Consider the following 26,287-nt stretch of genomic DNA (forward strand, 5'->3'; position numbering starts at 1 on the left):
CAGTGTAAACTCTTTGGCACCTGGTCTGTCTTTAGCCCCCAAGTTCATTTATCTACCATCTGGACTAAGTGCTCAACAACTCTGCACTCTGATTCCTGTTTTGGACAACAACACTTGTACTCACAAATAATCTTCAATTCAAATGAAAAAAGTTTCCTGGTCGATTGACTATTTACAATAGTTCTATTTTCCTATAATTAAATTATCTTGAGACTTAAGTATGTTAAACTCTAGTAAAAGTCTTCATTGACCAAAATTCTCAGAAAATGGAAGGAGGCCAGGTGTGTAGTGTTCTTATTTGAGCAGTATTGCTGTTATACTCCTACTCAACATTTGTCCCTGAGAAAAGTAGAGTTTAAAATCAAGACTGCTGTGTGCAAATCCCAGCTACAGCACTTACCAGCTGGTGACCATGGACAAGGTATGAACCTGTGTGCTTTTGTTTCTTCATCTAAAAATGAGGATAATAAATGTACCTATTCCATGAGATTGTGAGTGCTAAATGAGTTAGCATATGTAAAGTGCTTAGAACAGTGCCTGCAACCTAATAAATGTTAGCTACTAATGGGACCTTGTCGTGCCATCAAAGAAATGATAATTATATAGTATGCCAAATAGAAAGGCATAGGAATTTTGAGCTCAATCTGTGTTTGGGCTAAATTCCAGAGTGGACACAGGAAGCTGACATAGTTTGTTCTAAAATATTTAGTCTTTTTGTTTTGTTAGCTTCTTGACACATGCCTTCTTCCTTTAAGCACGGTAGAAAGTTCAGATCAGTTAAGTTGTTTTCTCATTCATTGATTGTTAACTTGGATAATCAGTTGTTAACTCTAAATACGTTTGAAGAAAATTTACTTAAATTCTTCCTTCTCATAGCTTTGTAAAATCCATATTGATCAGCTGTGGAAACATTACATGGAAAGCAGGTGAAACAGTATGTGTCATATGGTTCCATTTCTATAAATAATCTAAGTAGGAATGTATGTTACTAAATATGCATAGAAAATAAGGCCAGAGATATATACAACATGTAAATGGTGATTATCTTAAGTCATTGTTTTACAAAAATGATTTTTTCCATAGTGGCTTTTTCCTTTTTTATATTTTCTGAATTTTCTAACACAGAAACCTATTTTATAATGAAATAAGGCTTTTTTTAAAGGTGTTTTTAATGTCCAGCTTTTTCCAGAAATGTTCAAATAAAGCTTTTATTTCATACTTTACATACGAGATGTAAGCTAGAATAGTTGTGTTCTCAAATAAGCACTTCGAGACTGATGATGTGAAATCTGTGATTCAGCTGTGCATTTCTCGAGGAGATGTTTAATGAGTGACCCATGAATTTCAGACTGAGATGATTTGTATTCATGGGATTAAGTTTCGTTTTAATGAAAAGGCAATTAAATGTGTTTAACCTTATTATAAATATGTTACCTTGAAACTTAAGTTCAGCTCTTGCTCTCAGAAGCCCTTCAGTAAATGTAGACAGTGAGAAACTGGCCATTCTCATTCAGGCTGTCAGCACATAGTAAGTTTCTGGTTTTGTGTAGAAGCATATATTATTTTTATTTCATTTTGTTAATATGTTTTTCCCTACTGTTTATTCAGTAAGTTACATATTGAGTGCCTACTTTTTGGCTTAGCTGTGTGATAGCTGATGTGGGTTTGGGGGTTTTTTTTAATGAAGGGGATGTTAAAGTTTCTAACCTTACTCTTAAAAAGCACACCATTTCATTTTTTTTAAAGAGATGCACAACCATGACAGAATAATTAACAACACCAATTTTATATTACTCGTAGAATTTTAACAGATGTGGAATAAGGCAATGAACAAAATTATAAGAAGATTAATGAGAGAGCTTCTTAGGGAAGATATTTTCTTTTCAAGGGCTTGGCATTCTAATTTTTAATGGTTCCACTATTACTTAAAAACATGTTGGGGCCAGTCCCATGGCTGAGTGGTTGAGTTTGTGCACTCTGTTTCAGCAGCCCAGGGTTTCACCAGTTTGGATGCTGAGCGTGGACATGGCACTGCTCATCAAGCCATGCTGAGGCAGCGTCCCCATGCCACAACTAGAGGGACCCACAACTAAAAATATACAACTATGTATCGGGGGGCTTTTGGGAGAAAAAGGAAAAATAAAATCTCTAAAAAAAAAAAGAACATGTTCCCAGTTTATTTAGACTACTTCTCAGTGAAGTACTAAACTAGTCATTTTTCTACTTTCACAATCTTTAAAATCTAGAACTTCCTGTTAGTTCTCACTGTTTTTCTACTTGTAAAATCTTTGGTTCTCCATCAGTATTCATCTTCCACTTTTCACTCCACATAGAATATGCAGCCACTCCTCACTGTTGCCTATTCCTCAAACTTATTATTCATTTTTTCTTTTTCCAGACTTCTTTATTTTTCTTTAAGCCCAAGTTCAAATGTCACTACCTCCATGAATATCAGTCAGGATTAATTTCTCCCTCTTATTTTCTTAAGACCCTGTTTATACTGCTATTCTGATAATGGTATCATGGCTAAGAATGCCTAATGTCAAAGATGGGGGCCATGTCTTCCTCATCTTTACATCACCCACCATAGCTTCCTGGCTCACAGCATCTTACAACCCTCTGTAACAAACGACCAGGTGCTGGAGTCAAATGTTTTGGATTTCGTGTTATGTTGTCACATTTTCAAAATTTGCTTGATGTTTGGGTAGATATATACATATGGATATGAATATATGTGTGTGTATGTGTATATATTCATGTATGTGTGTATGTATATATATACATGTATGTGTGTGTGTGTGTGTATATATATACACACATTACTAGGCATGGATATTAATGGAAATTAGGTTACGTTAAGGAATGTAAAATACCATTGGAAATTTACTGATGCAAATTCCGTAATGTAGTATCCAAGAGACCCTACATGAGACCATTGTGACATGAAATCTATAGCTATTTATTGAAAGCTTTCTGTGTCAGCCCTTTGTCTTTCCATAGGAGAGAATTTTAGGCAGGAGGCCTCCAAGGTGAATCTCTAAAAATTAGTAAATTTAGATAAATAAAGGAAATCAGAACCACATTTGCACATAAATTGGCAGGGTTTTTTTCTGGTTTTCTTTCAAGGCAACCTATAATTTAAATTTATTTTGAATAAACTGTAAAAGTAATGTGAGGGGTCGGCTCAGTGGCACAGCAGTTAAGTGCGCTCATTCCACTTTGGCGGCCCCGGGGTTTGCCGGTTCACATCCCAGGTGCGGACATGGCACTACGTGGCACACCATGCTGTGGTAGGCATCCCACATATAAAGTAGAGAAAGATGGGCATGGATGTTAGCTCAGGGCCAGTCTTCCTCAGCAAAAAGGAGGATTGGCGGCAGTTAGCTCAGGGCTAATCTTCCTCCAAAAAAAAAGGTAACGTGAAAAAAACGAAGTTTCTTAAGGGGATGTGACTATTTAAGTCAATATGTTTTAAGTCAGATTATGTTACAGTGAATTCTACCAGGTGTCCAAATTTTTTTATTAATGTTTGTAGACAGTAATTCTGACAAATCGTAAGAAGTTGCTTTCCCAGTCTGTAAAAAGCTGAGCCCAAATTCTGATGCTGCAATATATGCTTGTATGTGAGAGTGTGTTTGTGTGTGTGTCCAGAGGTGGCATTTCCAATACAAGAACAGGTTTTATATTCACGTCTCATTTCCATTCCTGCCCTTTGTTTTCCTAGGGGTAGAAATGTGTTGGTATATGTTTTTGATGGTATTTGGAATTTAGGGTATGAATTTGAAATATTTCTCATTTGATAAAGTAAAAATAGGATTGAATGTTAATTGTTAGACTAAAGAGCAAAAAAGAAATTGCTTCTGCTCTCATCCTTTATCTGCCTACAAGTTTAATGTTATAGGAAATTCACAGGGCAAAGGTTTAGGCAACAGCATATTATAACTTTATTACAGATGAAGTCTGGAATATACGTTTTTTTGTACAAAGTTAGATTAGCGAGGCAAAGTTATTTGAAACACGGCCATAGTGCTCTGTTGCCATAGAAATAGCATTATTTTACAAAAACCCTTCACTATTAAAGAATCCACTATAACTGGATTTTTACTTTGTTGTTGTTAATATGTTGCCTATTTACCAGGTATACTTTGTGTTTGTATCTTTAGAGAAGGTTAATGCTAGATTTTATTCAATTATTTAGTCATTGAGCAGAATCGTTGAGGGTTCCAGGCAACAAAAGTGACGCTGTTGTCTGCAGTCAATACCTGAGATGAGATCTTTGCTGTTGCTTTAGAGATTAATAAGGATGGAAATGAAAACTGATATTTATAAGATAGCAAAATACATTTATGGTGTTAGCAGAGAAATCGTTTCACTGACTTTGGTTGTAGAAGTTTGTCTGGGCAGTGCTGTAGTTTGGTTCATCTTTGTAGAAACTTTCTAAATACCCTGAAGCTAGAAGTTTATTTATTTTTATCTGGTTTCTTTTAAAAGGAGGGGAGGATTTATGGTAGCTTCTAGTAAATTGCATGTCTTGAGCTAATTGGTTTGCCTAAAGGAATCCTTTTAGGGTCAGGAGACAAAATACAATTCATATTCACTCCTCAAAGCTTATCATTATGGATCTTTACTTAAATAACTGATAAATTGACTTAATAAAAGTCAATTTATACTCTTAACTTGCTGCTTAAATTACCAGCAGTGCCTTTAGCTTAGGGAAGAGTTGTCCCTTAGGTGTTTGATTTATGATTTCCAGCATATTACTTAACCTCTTTAAGAATCTGTTTCTCTTCAAGTGACCTTAATAAGACAGTAAGGAAATAATCTAAAAAATCGCTGACTAACTCCATTTTCCTTGTGCCCTTGACACATTTCTAATACAAGGATTCAAATCTTAGTACAACCTTCTATAAAAGTGGTCCTCCTCTTGTCTTTTTGTGGTCTCCAGAAGGGCCAGCTTCATGGGCATGCAACCTCTGCAGTCAAACAGGGCCCCGTGCTTGGCTTAAAGTTCTCCTTTTATCAACTTGAAGTTCTCAATAATGTTTAAACAAAGGGCCCTGCGTTTTCCTTTGCGCTGGGCCCCACAAATTATTTAGCCAGTTCTGGTCCCCAGAAACTAGTTGTCATAAGAGGTTGTAATACATACACACTGAATAGTAACTGGCTGTGTAAACTAAGTCTGTGAGCTTATAAATTTCCTCAACTACAAGGGAAATCTTTGTACACAAATTTGATTTGAATGTATTTTAAGGGGGAAAAATGTGCTGACTTGGGTTGTCTACATAGTAAACCTTTTAAATCTTAGCTCTCATAATAGAGAGTTTTGAAATTTGCTGTTTAAACAAAATTCTGTCATTTTAGAAAACAAAGTAGGTGCTTAAAGTACAAAAACATCCTACTAGATGAAATAAGTTGGATTCAAAGCAGGATTTAACTCATTGTGCCATTACAGGTTATCAAGTTATGCCCAACCAGCAGCAAAACTACCAAGGAATAATTGGAGTTCAGCAACCCCAGAGTCAGAGCCTAGTTGGTGGCCAACCCAACAACATTGGAAATCAGATTCAAGGAGTAGTCATCCCCTACCCTTCAGTGCCATCATATCAGGTACGTCGTCGCTCTTCCCTACTTTGAGTAGAGGTGATTTTGAATAAATAAAATGTATAGCTATGACGCATCTTCTCTCTTCTCCTTCTAATAGGGAAAATGCTTCGGTAATACATAACTTTATAGTCTTAAGAGTTATTAGTCATAGCAGCTTTGTTTTGTCCTCACTTTATTGCTTTATTCCTTCACTTCGTTAACTTTTAGAAAAAAATATCTCAACCACATTTATATTGACAAGTTTTGTCTGGCATTGTCTGTGTTTTGAACTATATAAATTCGTAAACAATTGTCTTACTTTATTCTTCAGCTCCTTAGAAAGTCTCTTTTGATGAGAGAGTGGAATGGGAGGGAAAATAGAGGTGGAGGTAGGTATTTGAAATAGTAACATAGAGTAGAGAGTATAAATCAGTGTTTATAGAATAGAGAAAAATGTGTAATTTCCCATGCTGGAATAGATTTTTTTCCCCCACCTTAATCCCAAAAAGGAATGGCATGTCATGGATTTCAATTTATAGTTCTAAAGTAGAAATACCTATGGTTTCATAAATGAGTCAGATTTTTGTATATAATGTGGCACATTTTCAGAAATTTGTTTTACCTTCCTTCATCTTTCTGGAATAACTTGCAAGTAGGTTTGTTTTATTAGCCTCATGGTTTTCCATAGCTGAGTCTAATGTTAAGAAATCCAAAGACCATTTTCATTCATCTCAACAAGGTTGAAAACAATCTAGTTGGGAAGATAAATGTGCATGTATTTTATCTAAACACATGTAAATAAATTAGTGATGGTATACAGGCTGTTAACTGAAGGGATCATGAAGTACAGCCTTGAGCAGGTTGAGGACTTAATACAGACCTTTAACTAGCTCTTAAAAGAAAATTATGGGCAGACATCGGTTAAGAAGACATTCTGGGGACAGGGAAGGAGATGAGCAAAGATGCTGGTGTATTTTATATAATTCCAGAAAATTGAAAGTAAAATGTAAAACGTGGGATTGTCAAGGCCTGTTGAGTGCTAAGAGTGTGTCTACTTTTGAAGCCTTTGATAATAGAAAATGACTAAGGAAAAAAGATAAATCGTGAAACTAGATTTTGTCTTTCTTTTCTCTCATATTACACATTGCTTTTTCTCCTTATTCTCCCTGCTTGAGCCTAAACACGCAAGACTGCCAACCCCCTACTTCCTTTTTAGCTAGACATTAGACAGGATCAGTACCAAGCCGAAATGTTCTCTTGTCAAGGACCCTGATCATAGTACCTAATCCAGTATCTATCAGATGCCCAGGCACTGTGTAATAATATCTGCCCTTGACCTTTAGGTTACGTATAGTGCAAGAAATACAGTTTTTAAGTAAATTACAGCCTTGTTAGCGTAGTTTTTTAAAATGGAGCTAGATACTGAAATGTTTCAGAGTTAATACAGTTATTAAAATTTCGATAGCATGCTTTTTTACAAGTTGTACATTATCTTCTCACGGTATTTCATGTAATCCTCACACTGGGTGAATGATTGTGAGAAGTATTGCTCTGAAAAGCAATGAATGACCACCTGCTTTATACTTCCTATTGCATTTGGTAGATAAGCTGGGTGGTGATGCACTGTCATCTAAGAAATAAGCCGGAAAAGTCATCTGTCCTCAGTAGAGAGTGTTCTGTGGTGTGCATTCTCAAGCATTGTTGCCTATCTTTTTTGGCACTTCAGTTTTTTCTTTATCACCAGTTAGAAATTTATTCTGTATTTTAAATCATCTAGATTGAGCTGTGTCATTTTGCCTAGATCTGCGTTGCATATATACTAACTTAGATACAATCAGAAATAATAATCTCAGAATGTTACACTGCCTCAGTAGATAAAAAGACTGAAATATGTTATACAGAGTTGGATAAATTAAACAAGTAACTTTCTCTTTGTGATAATTGAGCCAAATTGAAAGTAATTAAGAGATAACTGTGTATTTTGAAAGGACTGGTTGCATTTCAGAAACATGGTGTATAGGCAAGACTTAGAAGTTAATTATTAACTTATAAATCACAGAGCCCAGATATAGAGAATAGTGAAGCACTTAAAGAACTGAGGCTCTAGAGCCCAATCCTGACCTCCCTACTCACCAGCTCCACAACCTGGGGCAATTTCCCCGTCTGAAAACAGAAATGATGCAAGTACCTTTTAGAGTCTAGGAAGTCTTGATGCAGTAATATACGTAAAGTTCTTAGAGCAGAACCTGACACATGGTAGTAAGCCCTCGATAATGTTAACTTTCATTATGATCACTGTTACTACTAATAGTATCATTCTACTACTGTTGCTAACATCATCATCATAATCGTCACCAGAAGCTTTTATGTTGGCTTTATTTACCAAAATCACTGTAATCCAACCGTAATATTCTGGCACATTTGTAAATTAAGAACCCATTATGCCTATGTGATTTCCATTTTAGAAACTAGATGACTGAAATAGAGAATTGAAGAATCCATTACGTTCATGTGATTTCGTATATAGATAAGATAGAACACAGGATTGAAAGATCCACTGTTCACCAAATGCCTGCTGTGCCAGGTCCTGTAAACGGAGATTGTAGTAGAGATGATAGCTCCCCTGAGATGGAGGTGGCATCCCATTTTTTCAGATGAGGAACTGTGGGGCCTCAGAATAGTTAAGTCATTTGCCCACTGTCGCATAGTAAAGTGATGGAGCCGGTATTACATCTCGATATCTTTAGCTCTAAAGCTCACCCTCTTTTTGATCCGCTATCTCTCTAATGCCCCTACGTGAGGTAAACTGTATTACTCTTTCCATGTCAAATGGTCATCCTTATTTGGAAACGGTTTCTTTTTTAGTAACTTTTACTTAGGGTCATAAGTCATGTCTTTCTAGCCTACTGTACAGTTGATAAACGCTAGCCAAAAGCAATAGCTGCCTGGAAAGAACACAGAAATAAAGTGCTAGTGCTTCTGGCTAGCTTATCAGGACAGCCTATGGGCAATTTTAGCTTATTTCTAACTGCTCTACTTGAAAGTTTATGGAGGCTGGAAACATTAACATTTGCAAGGTTTTGAAGAACCTTTTTCCCTTTAAATTGTCTTTCAAATTTTAGGTTTCACTGCCTCAAGGTTCTCAAGGAATTGCCCATCAGACTTATCAGCAGCCTGTTATGTTCCCTAATCAGTCTAATCAAGGATCTATGCCCACAACAGGAATGCCAGTTTACTATAGTGTCATTCCACCTGGCCAACAAAATAATTTAAGGTGAGTATGACTAAGAAATCCTATAGTTTGTCAGTGTTTGTCAGGATTATGGTCTGTTGCTAATTTTAAAGTTGCCTAAGTTGCATTACCTAAGCTCATTCTCTAATATAGAATAGGAAAACTATGATACAATCTATTTTTCTAATATTTCTTTTAACAAAATCAGTATAAGCAAAGCATTGTATATGTAAACTAAAGGAGAGTCAAATTTTCTCTCATGTGCCTAAAAGTAGGCCAGTCTCCTTTTACTCACCCAAATGGAATAATAGTTGGCCATAGACCTTGGAGTTCAAAGCGTTTGTGTGTTAACATTTAAGGTTTTTGTAGGAGTTTGGAGAGAGTGTATTTCCTGTATATAACCTAAGCAGCAAAATATCTTGCTGAGATTTTTCAGGCTCTGGGGAGCTCATTTTTCGTCAGGAAGGGAAGGGAGCCATATGAGAGAAGCAGATGATAGTAGCTCTATATTAAAGCAAGTCGTGAAGCATTCCATTAGCTGCTTCAACTTGGAAGAACAGAAGCTTCTCTGATAAGCCTAATGTGTTAAAAATAGTAATCTTCCTTTGAATTGGGTACCTGTAGTCCGTAGTCAGAATGTATCACAGTCTTTCCTTTATTCTCGTGACATCCCTTTAAGGTTGCCAGAGGGGCCGCATTGCAGTGTGCTTTTTAAGAAAGGATCCTAAGTTATAATTGCTGATAAGAAGTTGTCACCCGGTTATGGTTACAGATGCTATTTAGGGGTGAAGAGGGCTTCATGGAATCTGCTTGGGGAAATGGGGACTTGGCTTTCATTTGTTGTCAGAAGCACACACACACAGGAAGTCATTTCCTCTCTTTCTGGGCTCTTTGGCTGCCACAGGTTGAAGAGACCTAGGCTTTTTAAACAGCAAGTTGGTTGTGAATCTCACAGGCACCTTTGGAGTTTGATATTATAGTGAGCCCCAGCTCTTTTGAGGTAGAGCTGCTACACAATGAAAATAGAAATGTATTCTGCGTTAAAATTTCCTTTTTGTTGTATGAGTCTCAGTCCTTTAAGCAGGGACAAAGTACTCTCAGTCTGAGTCTCTTTTTCTAATTTATACAAGTTTAGGGTCTGTGATACCAATTCAGGTTCCGAAGTGTGAGAGGCAGAATTCTGTGCTAAAGCAGCTGAAAGGGAGAGTGCAAAAATTGCTGAATTACCTGCTTTTTGAGCCAAAGTGTAACTAACCTTTTGTTTATCTGAGAGAAAATTACCAAAGTAGTCATTCCTGTGTAGGGCAGAGCTGAGAGAAATAAGTATTACTTAAAACAGTGACTTATTTGAGAACAAAAGACACGTGTTTTTATAACTTCCTTGTGGGCCTGCATGCTGGATATAGGGGCTTTCATGGAGGAAGGAGATGAAGCCTATAAGAATGGCTTAGACTTTAACACCGTCGCGTGTCTGTTATATTTGTCGATCCCTTGAAACACAGAAGATCGTGTCTACTTGGCTTCTGAAGGAGCTAGCCCCGGGAGTGTGTTTAGAAGTGAGAGGGCACAATTCTCTGTTCCCCTCTACAATCAGCCTTGTTTTAAGCATGATGGCAGAATTCAGAAGCTGTCAAGTGGTTGCTGATGCCTACACTTTGGAAACAACCACACATACTTCTAGTCCCTGGGTCTGCTTCAGTAAGGAAAGTAAAACTTTGGAGAGCTAGACTTGGCCTGAGGAATAGTTTGGAAGCTGGGCAATACGAAGAGAAATGAGATTCCTCAACAACTTCCAACTTGAATCTTGAGAAAAAGTTTTTGGAATTATATGCACTTTAGGGCTGTGACCTAGGTGAGGCTGGTAAATTTGAAATAAGCTAGCTGTGAGTTGACAGTAGTGATTGGTTACTGTCTAACAAACTGTCATTGATCTCTTCCAACTACAGATTACCAGTGTGAGAAATAGAATGGGTTGCACATAAAGCAGGAATGTGTATCCTGTCAGACTTGTATCCTGGTACCTTTTAGACCAGTTATTTGCTAGAAAGTCAAGTCTTACATACAGAATTAATTAAGGATCCTTTTGGATGGAAAAATGTTTGTGACTAACTAATGGCACTTTTCAAAATATAATAGCATTCTTTTACAGAAAATTTTATTTCTGGTTCTGGGCTGTATTTAATAACCAAATTGCAATGGTATTTCAGATTTCCAACTTAAAGATCAAGTGTTGGCATTTATTATTAATCAGATCATTGAATTACCATCGAAGAGCTAATATATAGAGACCATTCCTTCATAAATCTAGATTTACTAGCTTGTATAAATTACATTTATTATTAATGTATTTATATTTATATTATTTATTTACATTTATTATTAATCTTACCTATTCCAGTGTATTTACACACAAGAGCAGAGGTTTGTCTGAATACTCAAGCACCTAGTACAGATCCTGGCCCAGAATGGAAGCTTGGTAAATCCATACAGAATGAACACACTTCTTTAATGGCAAAGGCCAGCTTGCACATATGTGCTTGTACATAGAATTATGAGCTGCATAACATTTTAGTCAACAACAGACCACATATACAACAGTGGTCCCATGAGATTAGTACCATATAGCCTAGGTATGTAGTAGGCTATACCATCTAGATTTATTTAACTACACTCTGTGATGTTCACACAACGAAATCATCTAATGACGCATTTCTCAGAACGTAGTCCCATCGTTAAGCACCACATGACCGTGTATATAATTATCGTTTATGTACCATATTATTGGCCTTAATATTATTCTCTTTCTGTAATCTCTATATACTTTTAAATTTTTTCATTAATTTCTTTGAATTATAAATCATGCTTGTTGACACAAGTGAAGGAGTCAATACAAAGATGTGTAAAAGGAAAGCTAATCATCATGCACAGGCTGGAGGCATTCTGTCACATTAGCCTCCTACCCAAACAAACATAGACGCCTATGGACACACTTATATTGGAATTAGTTGGTAGGTTCTAATGAAATAGACATTATCTTGCATTTTTCCCCTAATAATATGTTGTGACTATAAGATTAGTAAATATTAGTTTAAAACATTGTTGTTTGGTTGTTTTTTTTTTAATTTCTTCACACACAGTTTTACATCAACAGCATCATGTTATACAGGCAGGTTTTTGTTGTTGTTCTAACCTTCTCTCTCCTCACCCCTTCCACGTGGATCACTTCACATACACACACACTAGGTAACCATGTTTCTGTTCTGGTCTGTATCCTTCCTCACTCTTTTCCTTGCACCTAATCTTATACTAATACATATATGGAAACGTGAGCAAGATTGATTAGCACAGATATATGAAATGGAGTTTATAATAATTTTAAACGTCTTGGGGCCGGCCCCGTGGCCGAGTGGTTAAGTTCACGTGCTCCGCCACAGTGGCCCAGGGTTTCGCTGGTTCAGATCCTGGGCACAGACATGGCACCACTCATCAGGCCGTGCTGAGGCGGCATCCCACGTACCACAACTGGAAGGACCCACAACTAAAATATGCAACTATATACTGGGGGGACTTGGGGGGAAAAAACAGAAAGAAAAGAAGTCTACAACTTGGTTTTGTTTTCCATACAACCGTATCATGCCTGACATATGGTGAGAGAATTTAGTCCACTCGAATTTAGTATTACAACTGATAATGATGGATTTTTTTTCTGCCAGCTTATATTTGTTTATTTTACCACACAGTACCTGTAAATGCACGCCCAATTGGTCATTCTTCTGCCATTTTCTCAGAAGTCCAAATATATGCCATATTCCTTGAGACTATTCATCATGGAATCTCACTGATCGGATATCAGGGCATGAGATGACCTAAATTAACTCCTTTTTTAGATTACTGAATCTTGTATGTGCCATTAGGCCTTAGTTATTAGCTGGCGTGATGTGGTTAGAAAGAAACACAGGCTTTGGAATCAAACAAAACCTGACTTCAAACCTCTATGACTTTAGGCAAGTTACTTAGTCCTTTTGCACCTTGGTTTTCTCATTTGTAAAATAGGAATAGTACTTCACAGGTTTGGTTAGGAATTACATGTCCAAGACTTTGTGTATTGAAATTATTCTAAAATATGTACTTGCCTATGCTCTTAAGTAGAGTACGCTGAAAATAGTTTAATGGTTTATTGCTGATTCAGAGCCATAATCTTGAGCATCAGTGATTATCTTGTGCCACTGACAGTATTTTGAAGCATGTTGGGGATATTTTCATTTACTTTCTAAATTTAGAGTCTCTTTTCTTGCTGTCAGTTATTGTCAGTGTACCTGCTTTAAATCTGCAATGAAATTACCAGAACTGTGCTTTTAAAAACAAAAGGTATGGGGGCCGGCCCCATGGCCGAGTGGTTAAGTTCGCACACTCTGCTTTGGCAGCCCAGGATTTCGCCAGTTCATATTCTGGCCGCGGACATGGCACCACTCATCAAGCCATGCTGAGGCAACATCCCACATAGCACAACCACAGGGACCTACAGCTGGAATGTACAGCTGTGTACTGGGGGACTTTGGGGAGAAGAAGAAGAAGAAGGGGGAAAAAACAAAAACAAAGGCTGTGAGTCAGATCCTGGAGGACTGTACTATGAAAAAATGTTGTGATATTTTTGAGGAATTTGTGGCATCTGTTTTAATAGTTCACGCGCCTTTAGTGCATACCTGGTTCTGAGCTCTGTTCCAGATTATTATAGTGGCTAGACACTTCCCAAAAAAGCAAATAAGAGAGCTGGAAGAAACCACAGCATGTCATTATTTGTCCTTCAAGCAGCAAATATTTTTATTTTGGGTATTATTCCCAAATAGACTAAATTTAATAAGATATGAATTTCTTTAATGTGACTTTTTTCTTTTCTGATTTACTCATGCGTTCTGTGTTAACCAGAATCTACATCTTTGTTCTTTTCTGGTATGCCAAACCAATACTTCTTCAAAGACACTCCCTTTGTTGGATTTAAGAAAATTTATCTCTATTTACCTCACTGAATTTGAAATCTGCATAAACATTAAGCTAAGAAATGAAAAAATGTATTGCATTATCTCTTCAGATTTACTTACATAAAGAGAAATATGTATGGTTGATCCTCTTGTGGATTTATATTTGCAAATTTACCCATTTGCTAAAATTTATTTATAATCCCAAAATAGATATTTGCAATGCCTTCTCAGTCATTCACAAACATGCGCAGAACAGTGAAAAATTTGGGTCATGCTACATTCTCTCTGCTATGGTCAAACAAATTGATACTCTGCCTCCTTATTTCAGCTCTCATACCTCAAAAAAGTGTCGTTTTCACAGTCTATTTTGTGCCCCACTTTTTGCATTTTTGTGCTTTTATTTGGTGATTTTGCTGCTTAAAATGGCCCCTGAGGCGCCAGCCTGGTGGTGCAGCAGTTAAGTTTGCACATTCCGCTTCAGCGGCCCAGGGTTCACCAGTTCGGATCCCAGGTGCAGACCTACGCACCCCTCACTTGTCAAGCCATGCTGTGGCAAGCATCCCACATATAAGTTAGAGGAAGATGGGCACGGATATTAGCTCAGGGCCAGTCTTCCTCAGAAAAAAACAGGAGGATTGGCAGCAGATGTTAGCTCAGGGCTAATCTTCCTCAAAAAACAAAAAAAAAGGCCCCTGACCCTAGTGCTGAAGTTCTGTCTAGCATTCCTAAGCACAAGAAGGCTGTAATGTGTCTTAGGGAGTAAATATGTGTGTTTGGGTGTGAATTATATTCCCATTGGCCATCAACTCAGTGTTAATGAATCAACAATATGGCACATCCAGAAAAAAGAAGAGGAAATTCACCAATCTGTATGTGAGACTACTCCAGAGAGTGCTCAATTAGTAACATCTAAAGTGCGTCATGAAGCTATGGAAAAGCAGCTAAATTTGTGGATTCGTGGCATGAGGAATGATAAAAAAACACATAGGGACAGCATTGTTGTGAGGCCGAAAGCCAGAGATTTATGATCAGTTAGTCAGGGTCAGGAAATGTTAAAGCCTTCTCAAATAATGTTTTATTACAAAGAAATATTGCATATAATTAGTTACTGTAAGAAATATATGTTAAATAGAATGCCTTTAAATGGAAGCACACACAGGTTATGTACTGATCAGTTGATGAAAATATTGTGCCCAGAGGCTTGCTGTAACCTAACCCTGTATATCTCATGGGAACAGTGGCTCACTATTTGCTAATACATTGTTCACATGACTTTATAGAACATAACTGTCACAAATAATGAGAATCAGCTGAATTTGACCTCGTACTGTGTTAGGCACCATAAAGATATGCAAAATGCATTAACAGTATAGGCGTTCATATTGTTACAGAGTTTTAGTCATCTCCACTGCTAAAGCCTGCTAAATCTTACTAAAGTGTGATGTTCAGGTAAAGAGTATCAAGCCTGACAAGTCTGTAGGCTTTATTTTTCAGAACTCTAGAAAGTTTGGTTTTCTCTCTAATTCCAAAGACTAAATCCAGCAATAATTTACATATTTTAATATATTTAGATATGAAGGAAAGCTAGGACATAGTCCTTGTCCTTATGGAGCTACAGTTTTTATGGAAAGCTAAATTTATGCATGCTAAGCAGTTAGATAGTCATGCGAAATGAATATAAGGAAGGGATAATTTGGGAGTATAAAGAAACAACATATGTCTGGATATTAAACATTTGGCTAACCAAATGATATCTAACCTTAGCATTATAGTTTGAACTCTACCTACCTGGTCAACATTTTTTCACCCCCAGTTTTATTCCTACTAAAATGGTGTCTTTATCATGGAAAGCTTAGAAATGTAAATAAAACCTTTCTTCCAAAATTTTTTCTTGCCCAAAGTTTTTACATTTCTAGAATCTTGTTTGTCTTCACAGCGTCCTTCTGAAAAGGATAAGAATATGTGTTTATTTTTATTTTTATTTATTCTATATTTATATAGAGACTATGAAACACAGAGAAGGTCCAGCATAGAATTTAACCTGACGGCTTGAAGTCTTTCCTGATTTCTAGTGCCCTACCTTATTAACATGTCTACCAGTGATTCCTAATCATGGCAGCATATTAGAATCACCTGGAGAGCTCTTTAAAACTACAAGTCACAACCCCCAGCCCTCTGTATTCTCATTGCATTGGTCTGGGCCTCATCTTAAGCCTGAACATGATTACTTTTTAAAGCCCTCCAGTTGATTCTTTGAGAACTGAGACCCACTGGCCTAAATTAACCAGCCCTCTGGTTTGTTTTCGTCCATAGACTTCAACTGTGCACCAGAAGCCATAACCCAGTCATATTTTACACGTTTGCAAGAAAGGCATAATGTCTGTTTGTCATTGTTTATTAGTAAGTTTTTATCCATAAATTACTCCTACCAACAAGTACAATAAATCTCAGTTTGTTAGATGGAAAGTATATCTTAAACTCTAAGCTACAGGGTCCTGATCCAAACACTCTTATGTTTTTACTAAATGGACTGTAATGACCTTCACTCCATTATCAGATTGTAATTACCAGATTATAAGAAGAAATGACATTTCTATAAGAATGCTAAGTGACCCTTGTTTTGAAAAATTTCTCCCTTAGCTTGAATTGCTTAGTAACTTCATTTTCTTGCAGAGGCTCATTATGCAGAAAAGTAGAATTTGAATTATCATCTCTACTTTCATCTCAACCTTTCAGCTATCACTATCACTAAGGTGACTTCGCCTTTGATTGGATCGCGTGGTTATGTGTACTGTGAAAATTTAGCATAGCCTGATACAGGTTGTATCTTGTCACTTTCAGCAAGCCATGTCCTGGTCAGAGAAACTAGTTGTACAACTAATCGTGGGATTTCTCTCAGTCTTCAGTATGGAGAGAAAATTATTTCATTCCTATAGAGTCTTCAAAAGTGGCAGCTAGCTGGATAATATCTTCAAAATGCTCTCATTTTGATAGTTTTCTCTTCTATTTTACCTTTCATTTTCCCATTTTTATCTTGAATCTCAGAAGGAGAACTCACCTTTATCTTTGATCTGTAATCTCAAAGGACTAGCATCCATAGAGAGAAACTTGAAGAGACTGTAACCTTTATTTTTCTGAAATCTAAAAAATGCCTCACAGAATCTTTATGAAATAATGAAACAGAAAACCTGCTTTGAAGTCTTTTCACTTTTTCCTTCCCACAGTCTGTTTTTCCTCATTTTTGTATCCCAGTATTCCTCTAGTGTCCCTTTGTCCTACTTCTGGAACCTGTCTTGGATTCACCTTACTTCTCCTGAACTTCTAGTTTTGCATTTTCGGTTTTTTATTTGCCTCAGCCATCCTTTGAAATGATCGTTGATAACAAAGTCTCAGTGTGAACCACATCGTTTAGTGAAATTTCACTTCTGTTGTTATTAAAAAGGAAGTTGTTAACACCTTGCCTCGAGAAATAAAATGTAATAAGAAAGTTACTTTTGGTGCTAAAACATTGCCTTTTCAGAACATACATTTTTCTCTTCACTGAATATAACAGCTTTTTACTATTTTTGTAGGCATGTATTTATCAGCAAAATTAATTAGTAAATTAAGTTTTATTGATGATAACGATGTTAAATGGGAAGGGGAGACAATGCTATAGCTATTTCATTTTTTGTGAACTTACTGAAAATGACTGTTACTAGTACTATTTTAGAATAAAATAATATTTAAGTAGATACCTTTAAAGAATGGGGGGAGAGGTGACATTTTATGCAAAACCTCTTCGTTTCATGCATAAGTAGACTGATTATACTAGTGGCTCTTCCTCAGGCTCTCATGATGACTCTCTCTTGTTGGAAAATACCCAGAATATTTCTCCTACATCTGTATTTTGTCTGTTAAAACAGTCTTGCTCTATTTAACTTGTTTGGGTTTTTGTGGTTTATGCACATGATAAACAGTCACTGTAGAAAATTTGAAAATATAAAAAACTTCCAAATGTAAAGAAATGTGAAAAGGCAAATCAACTACAATCACAGATAATCACTGTTAAATTTTGGTGCACTTCGCTCATGTCAGTTTTCAGTGCACACAGAACACGTGAACTTTGTTAGGAATCATACATTATAAACACTATTTTTTTAAATTACGTTATTTGTAAACTCTGGTTTAAAAATTAAACAATATAAAAATACATGGAATGAAATATTAAAATTGTGCCTTACCCATTGCCCTTTGTACAAAGCAATTACTATTTATCAAAATAATTAGAGTTTCGCCACTGAGAATCAAGCCTCCCTTCTGTAGCCTCTGCCTCCTCACACCTTTTTCTGAGCTAAAGATTAGATCGTGAGGCTGAACCAGAGTTTGACAGTGCAGTCCTTACCAGAAGTTCTGCCTCTGGGGACTGTGGACAGGTTAGCCTGCCCACGCTAACCCTACTCACATGGGTGGTTAAAGTGGTTTGGGGGCATGACATGAGCTGGCTCATGTGTATCGTTCTAACACTTTTACTACTTTAAGTAGATTATGTGAAAAATTTGTGGTTTGAGAAGGGAGGTTTGGTGTTTTTGATTTTGAGGTAGAGAAGAATGTTTTTATTTGTGTCACTGTGAATTTTTCTGCATATGTGGAATTATTTTTATGAATTTTATTCTGCAGCTTGCTTTTTTCATTAAACATTATCCTTGAATATCTTTCCACAGAGTATCTGAATTTTTCCTTTTAGGTTGGAGTAGAGAGAAATCAGCTTCAGTAGGAGGTCAGGCTAAGGAATTTGTATTTTAGACTCTTAGTAATAGCTAATAATTATGGTTTCTGAAATACAAAATTGATGTGATAAAGTTTATCTTTTAAAAAAAATTAGTTCATTAGCAGTTGTTAGATGGATTTGAGCAGAGACCACAGGTGGAAGGGTGTCATAGTATGAGCATCTACTGGCAGGATCCTCCATTGGACTGGTGGCAATAGGAAGGGAATACGTCTGGGAGGCACTTTGAAAGAAGAAACAAGTTTTTGGTGATAGTATAAATGAGGATCAAAGGAAAATTTGAGATATCTTGAAGGAAAATGTCCCACTAGCAAAAGTAGAATCTTGGGGTTGGAGATTAGTATAATTGTAATTTGGATATTGTTTACTTTAAAATACCTGTCATGGGCTGGCCCTGTGGCCAATTGGTTAAGTTCTCGCGCTCTGCTGCGGCAACCCAGGGTTTCGCTGGTTCGACTTCTGGACGAGGACATGGCTCCGCTCGTCTAGGCCACGTTGAGGTGGCGTCCCACATGCCATAACTAGAAGGACCCACAACTAAGATTTATAACTATGTACCAGTGGGATTTGGGGAGATAAAGCAGAAAAAATGAATAAAATACCTATCAGATCTAGGGTCGGGAAATATTTTAGACTTTATAGGTCTAGATATAAAATTGTGGATACTATTTTAGGTATTTATATAACAAGAGAGAAAATACCAAAAATTTTTTATTGACAAAATTAAAAATACAATAATTGAGCACACTTTTTAAAATGCAGGTCTACCAGTGAACAAAAGAGAATTGCTTTGGTGGGGGATACCATTTCATTTAATTTGGGTTCAGCGTTAGTATTCTCTGTCATCAAATTGATTGCAAATGTTCATCTGTAAAAACTACTGTTAGATTGTGGGCCATTTAAAAGCAGGCAGTGGGCCATAATTGGCCCACTGGCCATAGTTTGCCAACCCCTATACTAGATAATTAACAGCCAACGAAAAAAGACAAGAGGAAGTAGTTTGAAATGAAGGCTAACAGCATAGGAAAAAAGGGATATGAATGCCAACGTACAATGAGATTTCAAAGATTAACTGTCAAATGTTGCTGAGGAAGATGAAGACCATTAAGGAGGCCAAAAAATATTGGCTGTAACAAGAAGAGGTCATTTGTAGCCTTTGAGATAGTATGTGGTAGATTAAAGAACTCTAAGAAGGAAATAACAAGTTTAGACAGTTCGTGAAGTTTTGTGGATAAAAGGTCAAGAGTATTTATTCAAAAATAGGTAGTACTTTTTTGAAAGATAAAAGAAAGAGAACTTGTAGAAAAGAGAGTGTCAGATAATAAAATATTTTTAAAACATAAGGGAAAAAGAGTAAATTTCTTAATCTTCCCTGCCTACTTTTGAATGATTCATTAGATTTTTACAGGTTTCTTCCTCATGTAAATTTTAAGCTTTTCCAGAGAGTTTCTAAAAATCCACAGTGACTTTCTGCACAGCCTAAGATGTTGAATGGCTTGCCATTTTATTTGCTGTCTCTCCAGGCCATAAGTAACCTAGATAACAAGCAATCCCCTGAGATAGGCCAAGTTTAGGAAGCAGAAGAGATCTGTCTTAGGAGTGCCCTTCTGGCGTATCTGTGGTTTGAGAATGTGCTGACTTCTGTATTTTACTTACTGGTGTTGGGGACAATATGAGGCATGTTGATGAAAAGATCTTAAAAATCAACATCCTCTTGACTTTCATTTCCAGCCAAGATATAGTAATAGGGACCGAGTTTATACTCCTCTGTTAAATTTAAAACCCCCAGGGGCCGGCCCAGTGGTGCAGCGCTTAAGTTTGCACATTCTGCTTCTCGGTGGCCCGGGGTTTGCCGATTCGGATCCCAGGTCCCGACATGGCACCACTTGGCAAAAGCCATGCTGTCGTAGGCGTCCCATGTATAAAATAGAGGAAGATGGGCATGGATGTTAGCTCAGGTCCAGTCTTCCTCAGCAAAAAGAGGAAGACTGGCAGTAGTTAGCTCAGGGCCGATCTTCCTCCAGAAATTAATTAATTAGTTAATTAATTAAATTTAAAACCCCCAAAATAGATGACACAACAGTTTTCTTTAGGCATTGAAGGACAGTAAACTCGGAGAGAGGGAAAACAAACAAAGTGAGTCTTATGGTTGCCCCAGCTTGCTGCCTAGAGAGCTTCCCAGCCACAACTCAGGGAGTGGGACCCCAAGCAGAGCCTCTCCCTAACTTAAAGAGACAGAGTTAGGAGTTCAAGGAAGCCAAGGTGGCTGGAGTTTACAGGGCAGAGCACTAAGGAGAAGAGAGGTACAAAGAGAGACCTTGGAGATCTACAAAGGGAGCCCTTTGAGTCTTAGTTGATTGCTGGTTGGCACATGTATGTGCAAAAACCACCCAAGACCAGGAAGACAACCACTCAGAAGTAACAACAGGACAATCCCTGGAGCTCACACAAAGTCAGGAATAGTTTATATTCATAAATATATGAATTTATATATTTATGTACATTCATATATGAGTGTCAAAACCTCATAATACATGAAGCATTGAGTAGAGGACTTAAAAGGATATTGTCTCAGTAATGGGAAAAATTTAGCAAGACCCAAAAGAGTTAAATTGTTTCCAGGTAGCTTAACTGTTTCTGTAACTAAACTGTTAACTGTGACCAATCAAAAATTACCAAGTATGTAAAGAAGTAGGAAACTAAGGTCAGTAATGAGAAAAATCGGTCAGTTGAAACTGACTGTGAAACAATGCCAATGTAAAATTGAGAGAGAGAGAAAAGACTGGGAAAAATGCACAGAGCATCAGTGCTCTTCAAGGGACTTAATACGTGTGCATTTGGCATCCTCAAAAGAGAAGAAAGGAGAGAACAAAACAATACGTGACTAAGTAATAGCTGAAATTTTGCAAAATTTGATGAAAATTATAAACCCACAGATTCAAAAAGTTCAACAATCTCCAAGCGAGAAACATGAAGGAAACTTCTCAGAAAGTTATAAAGAGAAACGTCATAAAAGCAGCAGAGATAAAAAGACTTATATAGAGGAACAAAGATAAGAATGGCAGCAGACGTGTTAGAAACAATACAAGCCAGAAGACAGTAGCACAACATCTTTATCTGAAGTAGTAAAAGAAAAAACCTAGAATTCTATACCAGTAAAAACATTTTTCACGGGGTCAGCCCCATGGCTGAGTCGTTAAGTTCGCACGCTCTGCTTCGGCACCTGGGGTTTCGCCGGTTCAGATCCCAGGCACTGACATGGCACCACTCGTCAGGCATGCTGAGGCGACATCGACATCCCATATAGCACAACCAGAGGCACTCGCATCCAGAATATACAACTATATACTGGGGGGCTTTGGGGAGAAGAAATAAAAAAAGAAGATGGGCAACAGCTGTTAGCTCAGGTGCCAATCTTTAAAAAAAAAAAATTTCAGGGGCCGGCCCAGTGGCGCAGTGGTTAAGTGTGCAGGTTCCGCTTCAGTGGCCCAGGGTTCACCGGTTTGGATCCTGGGTGTGGACGTGTCACCGCATGGCAAGCCTGCGTATAAAGGCATCCTACGTATAAAGTAGAGAAAGATGGGCACGGATGTTAGCTCAGGGCCAGTGTTCCTCAGAAAAAAGAGGAGGATTGGCAGATGTTAGCTCAGGGCTAATCTTCCTCAGGAAGAAAAAAAATTTTCAGAAACAAAGGTGAAATAAATACTATTTCAAACATACAAAACCTGAAAGAGTTAAGCACCAGCTGCCCTGCACTGAAAGAAATGTTAAAGGAAGTCTTTCAGACAGAAGGAAAATTATACCAAATGGAAACTGGCTCAACACAAAAGAATAAAATTGAAAAGTCAAGCAATATACTAGCTAGAAAATCAAATATCTGAAAAAGGACTTATGTAGAGAGTATATCAAGAATTCTCAAACATTAGTAATATAAAAACAAAAAGACCATCTTGGGCAACAGTTTGTCTAAAAAGTTAAACTTAGACCTGCCGTATGACCCAACTATTCCACTTCTAGGTCTTTAACCAAGAGAAATGAAAACTGGAACCAACCCAGATGTCCAGCAACAACTGAATGTATAGACTATTTGTGATATAGTCATCAATGGCATGTTACTTAGCAGTAAAAAGAGTGAACTATTGATACACACAACAACTTGGATGAATCTCGTAATTATCCTGAGCCAGACAAAGATATACCATATGGTTCCACTTATAAAAATTTCAAGAAAATGCAATTTGATCTCTTAGGTGACAGAAAACAGATCAGTGTTTGGCAGGGAGTCCATGGGGAGGAAAGGAGGGAGGGATTACAAAGGGGCGTAAGGCAACTTTTGGGGCTGATGATGGTTTCATGGTATATACGTATGTCAAAACTCATCAAATTATACACTTTATCAGTTTATTTTCCATCAGTTATATCTCAGTAAAGCTGTAGAAAATAATCTTGGTCTTCTCTGAAAGTGTGAGCGAAGACTGGTTTTATTTAACAGATGAGAAAAGCTGAAAAACTAGCTAGTTTTTTTTAGTGTTTAGTTTTTTTTTTAAAGTCTTTTTAAGGAAAAATACCCCACAGGGGATTTAACAGAGGGGTAAAGGTAGCCTCACACTAATTGATTTTAAAACCTGTTACAGAATCATTTTGAAAATGAACTTTTTAAATTTAATTTAAAAACTAAGCAAAAAAGCAAATGCCTAAAAGTAATTCCAACAAAACACGTGTAAAACCGCTATGCAGAAAACAGTAAAACCACGAGAGAAACTAAACCTCTGGTGATGTTGACATTGTGCCCACCCTGTGGTTTAGCAGTTTTGCTGCTAGGTCTGTACTTTACATGGAAGTCAGCAGTGGCCACAGATCAAAGATGGCGCACAAGCTAAGAATGGTTTTTAAATTTTTAAAGGATGCTTTAAAAAATAAAGAAGAATCTACAGCAGAGACCGTATGTATCCCTCAGAGCCTAAATATGTGTTCTAGCTAGTCTTCTGCAGAAAAAGTTTGCCAGCCTCTGCCTTAAAAGAAACTTGACAGCCATGTACCAGAGACCTGTACTTGAATGTTTGTGGCAGCAGCCTTTACCCCAATACTGGCAACAACCCAAATAGAATGGAATAGAGTAGATTAATATATAATGGTGTGTTCATTCAGAGCACTACTATACAACAGTTAGAGGTGCATGGTGGGCAAAGTGTGGAGGCTTCCAAGATATTAGTGATGTTCTGTTTCTTAATCCAAAGGGAGGTTACATGGTTCTTCATTTTATAATTCTTTAAACTGTATCATATATTTCTGGGTGCTTTTGTGTATATGTGTATATACACAAAAAGTTATATATATATATAACTCACCCACTTAAAGTGTACAATTTAGTAATTCATTACCATAGTCAATTTTAGAACATTTTGGTCACCTCAAGAAGAAACCCTGAGCTGGAAGCAAACCAGCCATCTATTAACAGATAAATGGATAAACAAAATGTGGTGTATACATAAATGGAATCTTATTCAGCCTTACAAAGGAAGGAAAGGGGTCAACCTCATGTCTGAGTAGTTATATATATAGTGTGTGTGTGTGTGTGTGTGTGTATATATATATATATATATATTTCAAACCCCCAAAAGAGTAATAAAACCACTTGAAGAGAGACTTATCTAGGGGGGAAGATGTTAGGAGATAAAAGCCAAGAGAATGGAAGGAGGGGAACTGAGGAAAATGAATAGAGACTTTTGAGGAGAATTGTTTTCATAAAGGGGAGCATTGAATTGCAATAGTATATGGGAAGCGGAAATGAGGTCTAGAGAGCATCTTTTTGTTGATTGAGAAAAGAAGTGTTTGGAAAGACAGTAGAAAGAGAAGATTTGCAGCTACAGGAGGGAGGGGAGAGTTGTAAGGTCCCCAAGGAGGGTGAGAGTCAACACTCACAGGGAACTGGGTTAGCCTTAGGTAAAAATGGAGGAAAAGCAGAGTGCACAGATAGAGATATTGGTAGGTGGATAGAATTTTCATAAAATTCTCTTCTTGGTACTTTGCTTTTTTCACTGATTTAAGATTCAAGATATGAAGTGCATTATCAAAGAATAGATGAATATTTTACAGTTTTTTTTAATGTGAAGATCCAGTACAATTATATTAAGACAAATTTCAAAAGGAAAGCAGCAAAATGTGGAGGAATGTGACAAATGTGTCTGATGAAAGCTTGTATAAAACGTTTTTATCGCCTCTTTCTGTTCTAGAATAATAGCAGTAAGACTACAAATAAACAATTCATGGAGATAAATAGTTTACTCACTTGGTGAAAACTAATAGCAAGTCATCACATGAGAAAATGTTCACTTTCACCAGGAATTTAAGAAATGAGAATTAAGGCAACTTTACCCAAAAAGAAGGAGGATAAAAGCAGTTAACAGTACTATGCATAGAGACAAACATTGCTGATTGCTGGACATATGAAGCCAATTTTTATGTAAATCAGACCTATGATATTTAATAAAACACAAAACTGCTGTACTTTTTTATTCTGTAATTCCACGTCTAGAAGTTTACCACAAGTAGAATTAAAATTGTATTCAATGCTATTGTTAATAGGAAAATCCAACAAAAAAGATCCAAAAGGAATATGGAGTAATCTTTGAATGGTTTAAACTTTCTATTTCCTTTTTTTCCCCCTGCTAGGCTGATTAAGTTTGGTTTAATTTATAGTGAAATTTGCTTAGTTGTCAGAGATAGTGAATCAGACATTGGGACCAATGAGTTTCAAAGTGTTTGTTCTGTTAACTGCTTCAGTCTGTTTAATTCGGAAGAATTAAATGTGTGATGCTCAGACTACTATAGTCCCCAAATGGATTATATTGATTGCTTACAGCATCTTCAGGAAACACAGCTCATTAGTTTACTCAGTAATATTATTAAATTCAGAAAGTTTGTTTAACTGTCATTGGCAATAAGATAGCAGATGGTTTGAAAATGCAGAAAACCAAATGACTTCCTAGCACACCTTGCCAACTGTTCATAAATTTTCAAAGACATCATCTTTAACAGCCACTAAAAGCTGTGGCAGATGCAGGGCTTGCTTCTCAAATGAATTAATTATTGCTTGAGAAGAATACGCTGGATCCTTTTCTCCCATCAAAAAACTAATAATTTGAAATAGCAGTCATGATGTTTGCAAAACCATAAAGAGAAGAGAGGCATGATGGCATAACATTTATGTAGTGTTTCCCATGCTGTTAGTTCTCCTAAAGCATTAACCTTTTTGTGGGCAACTTCATTTAATAGGACTTCTTAGCGAATACCTTTTATCTATGCACCATTTTTGTCCTTTCTGCCATTTGCTTATTTATCTTGTTTGTAAACAGCATCATTGAGATAAAATTCACATACCATACAACTCACCCACTTAAAGTGTACAATTTAATAGTTTTTAGTATATTCATTACCATAGTCAATTTTAGAACATTTTGGTCGCCTCAAGAAGAAACTCTGAGCTGGAAGCAAACCAAGCATCCATCAACAGATAAATCGATAAACAAAATGTGGTGTACACATAAATGGAATCTTATTCAGCCTTAAAAAGGAAGGAAAGGGGCCAGCCCCGTGGCCGAGTAGTTAAGTTCGCGCGCTCCGCTTCAGCAGCCCAGGGTTTCACTGGTTCGGATCCTAGGTGCAGACTTCACACTGCTCATCAAGCCATGCTGAGCTGGCATCCCACATAGCACAACCAGAGGG

At 36.9% G+C, this 26,287-nt stretch overlaps 1 protein-coding gene across 7 annotated transcripts in view; it reads left to right on the forward strand.

The window, feature by feature from the left end:
- LOC124233824 (R3H domain-containing protein 1-like) overlaps positions 1–26,287 on the forward strand; it is a 181,140-nt gene that overhangs the window by 129,176 nt on the left and 25,677 nt on the right. For all 7 annotated transcript variants that reach the window (XM_046651060.1, XM_046651059.1, XM_046651061.1 and 4 more), the window contains 2 exons: positions 5,453–5,607; positions 8,706–8,857. In XM_046651060.1, the coding sequence (XP_046507016.1) occupies positions 5,453–5,607; positions 8,706–8,857 (307 nt within the window). The remainder of the gene's footprint in view (positions 1–5,452; positions 5,608–8,705; positions 8,858–26,287) is intronic.

This window comes from Equus quagga, unplaced genomic scaffold, assembly GCF_021613505.1.
Source record: "Equus quagga isolate Etosha38 unplaced genomic scaffold, UCLA_HA_Equagga_1.0 252_RagTag, whole genome shotgun sequence".
Classification (NCBI taxonomy): domain Eukaryota; kingdom Metazoa; phylum Chordata; class Mammalia; order Perissodactyla; family Equidae; genus Equus; species Equus quagga.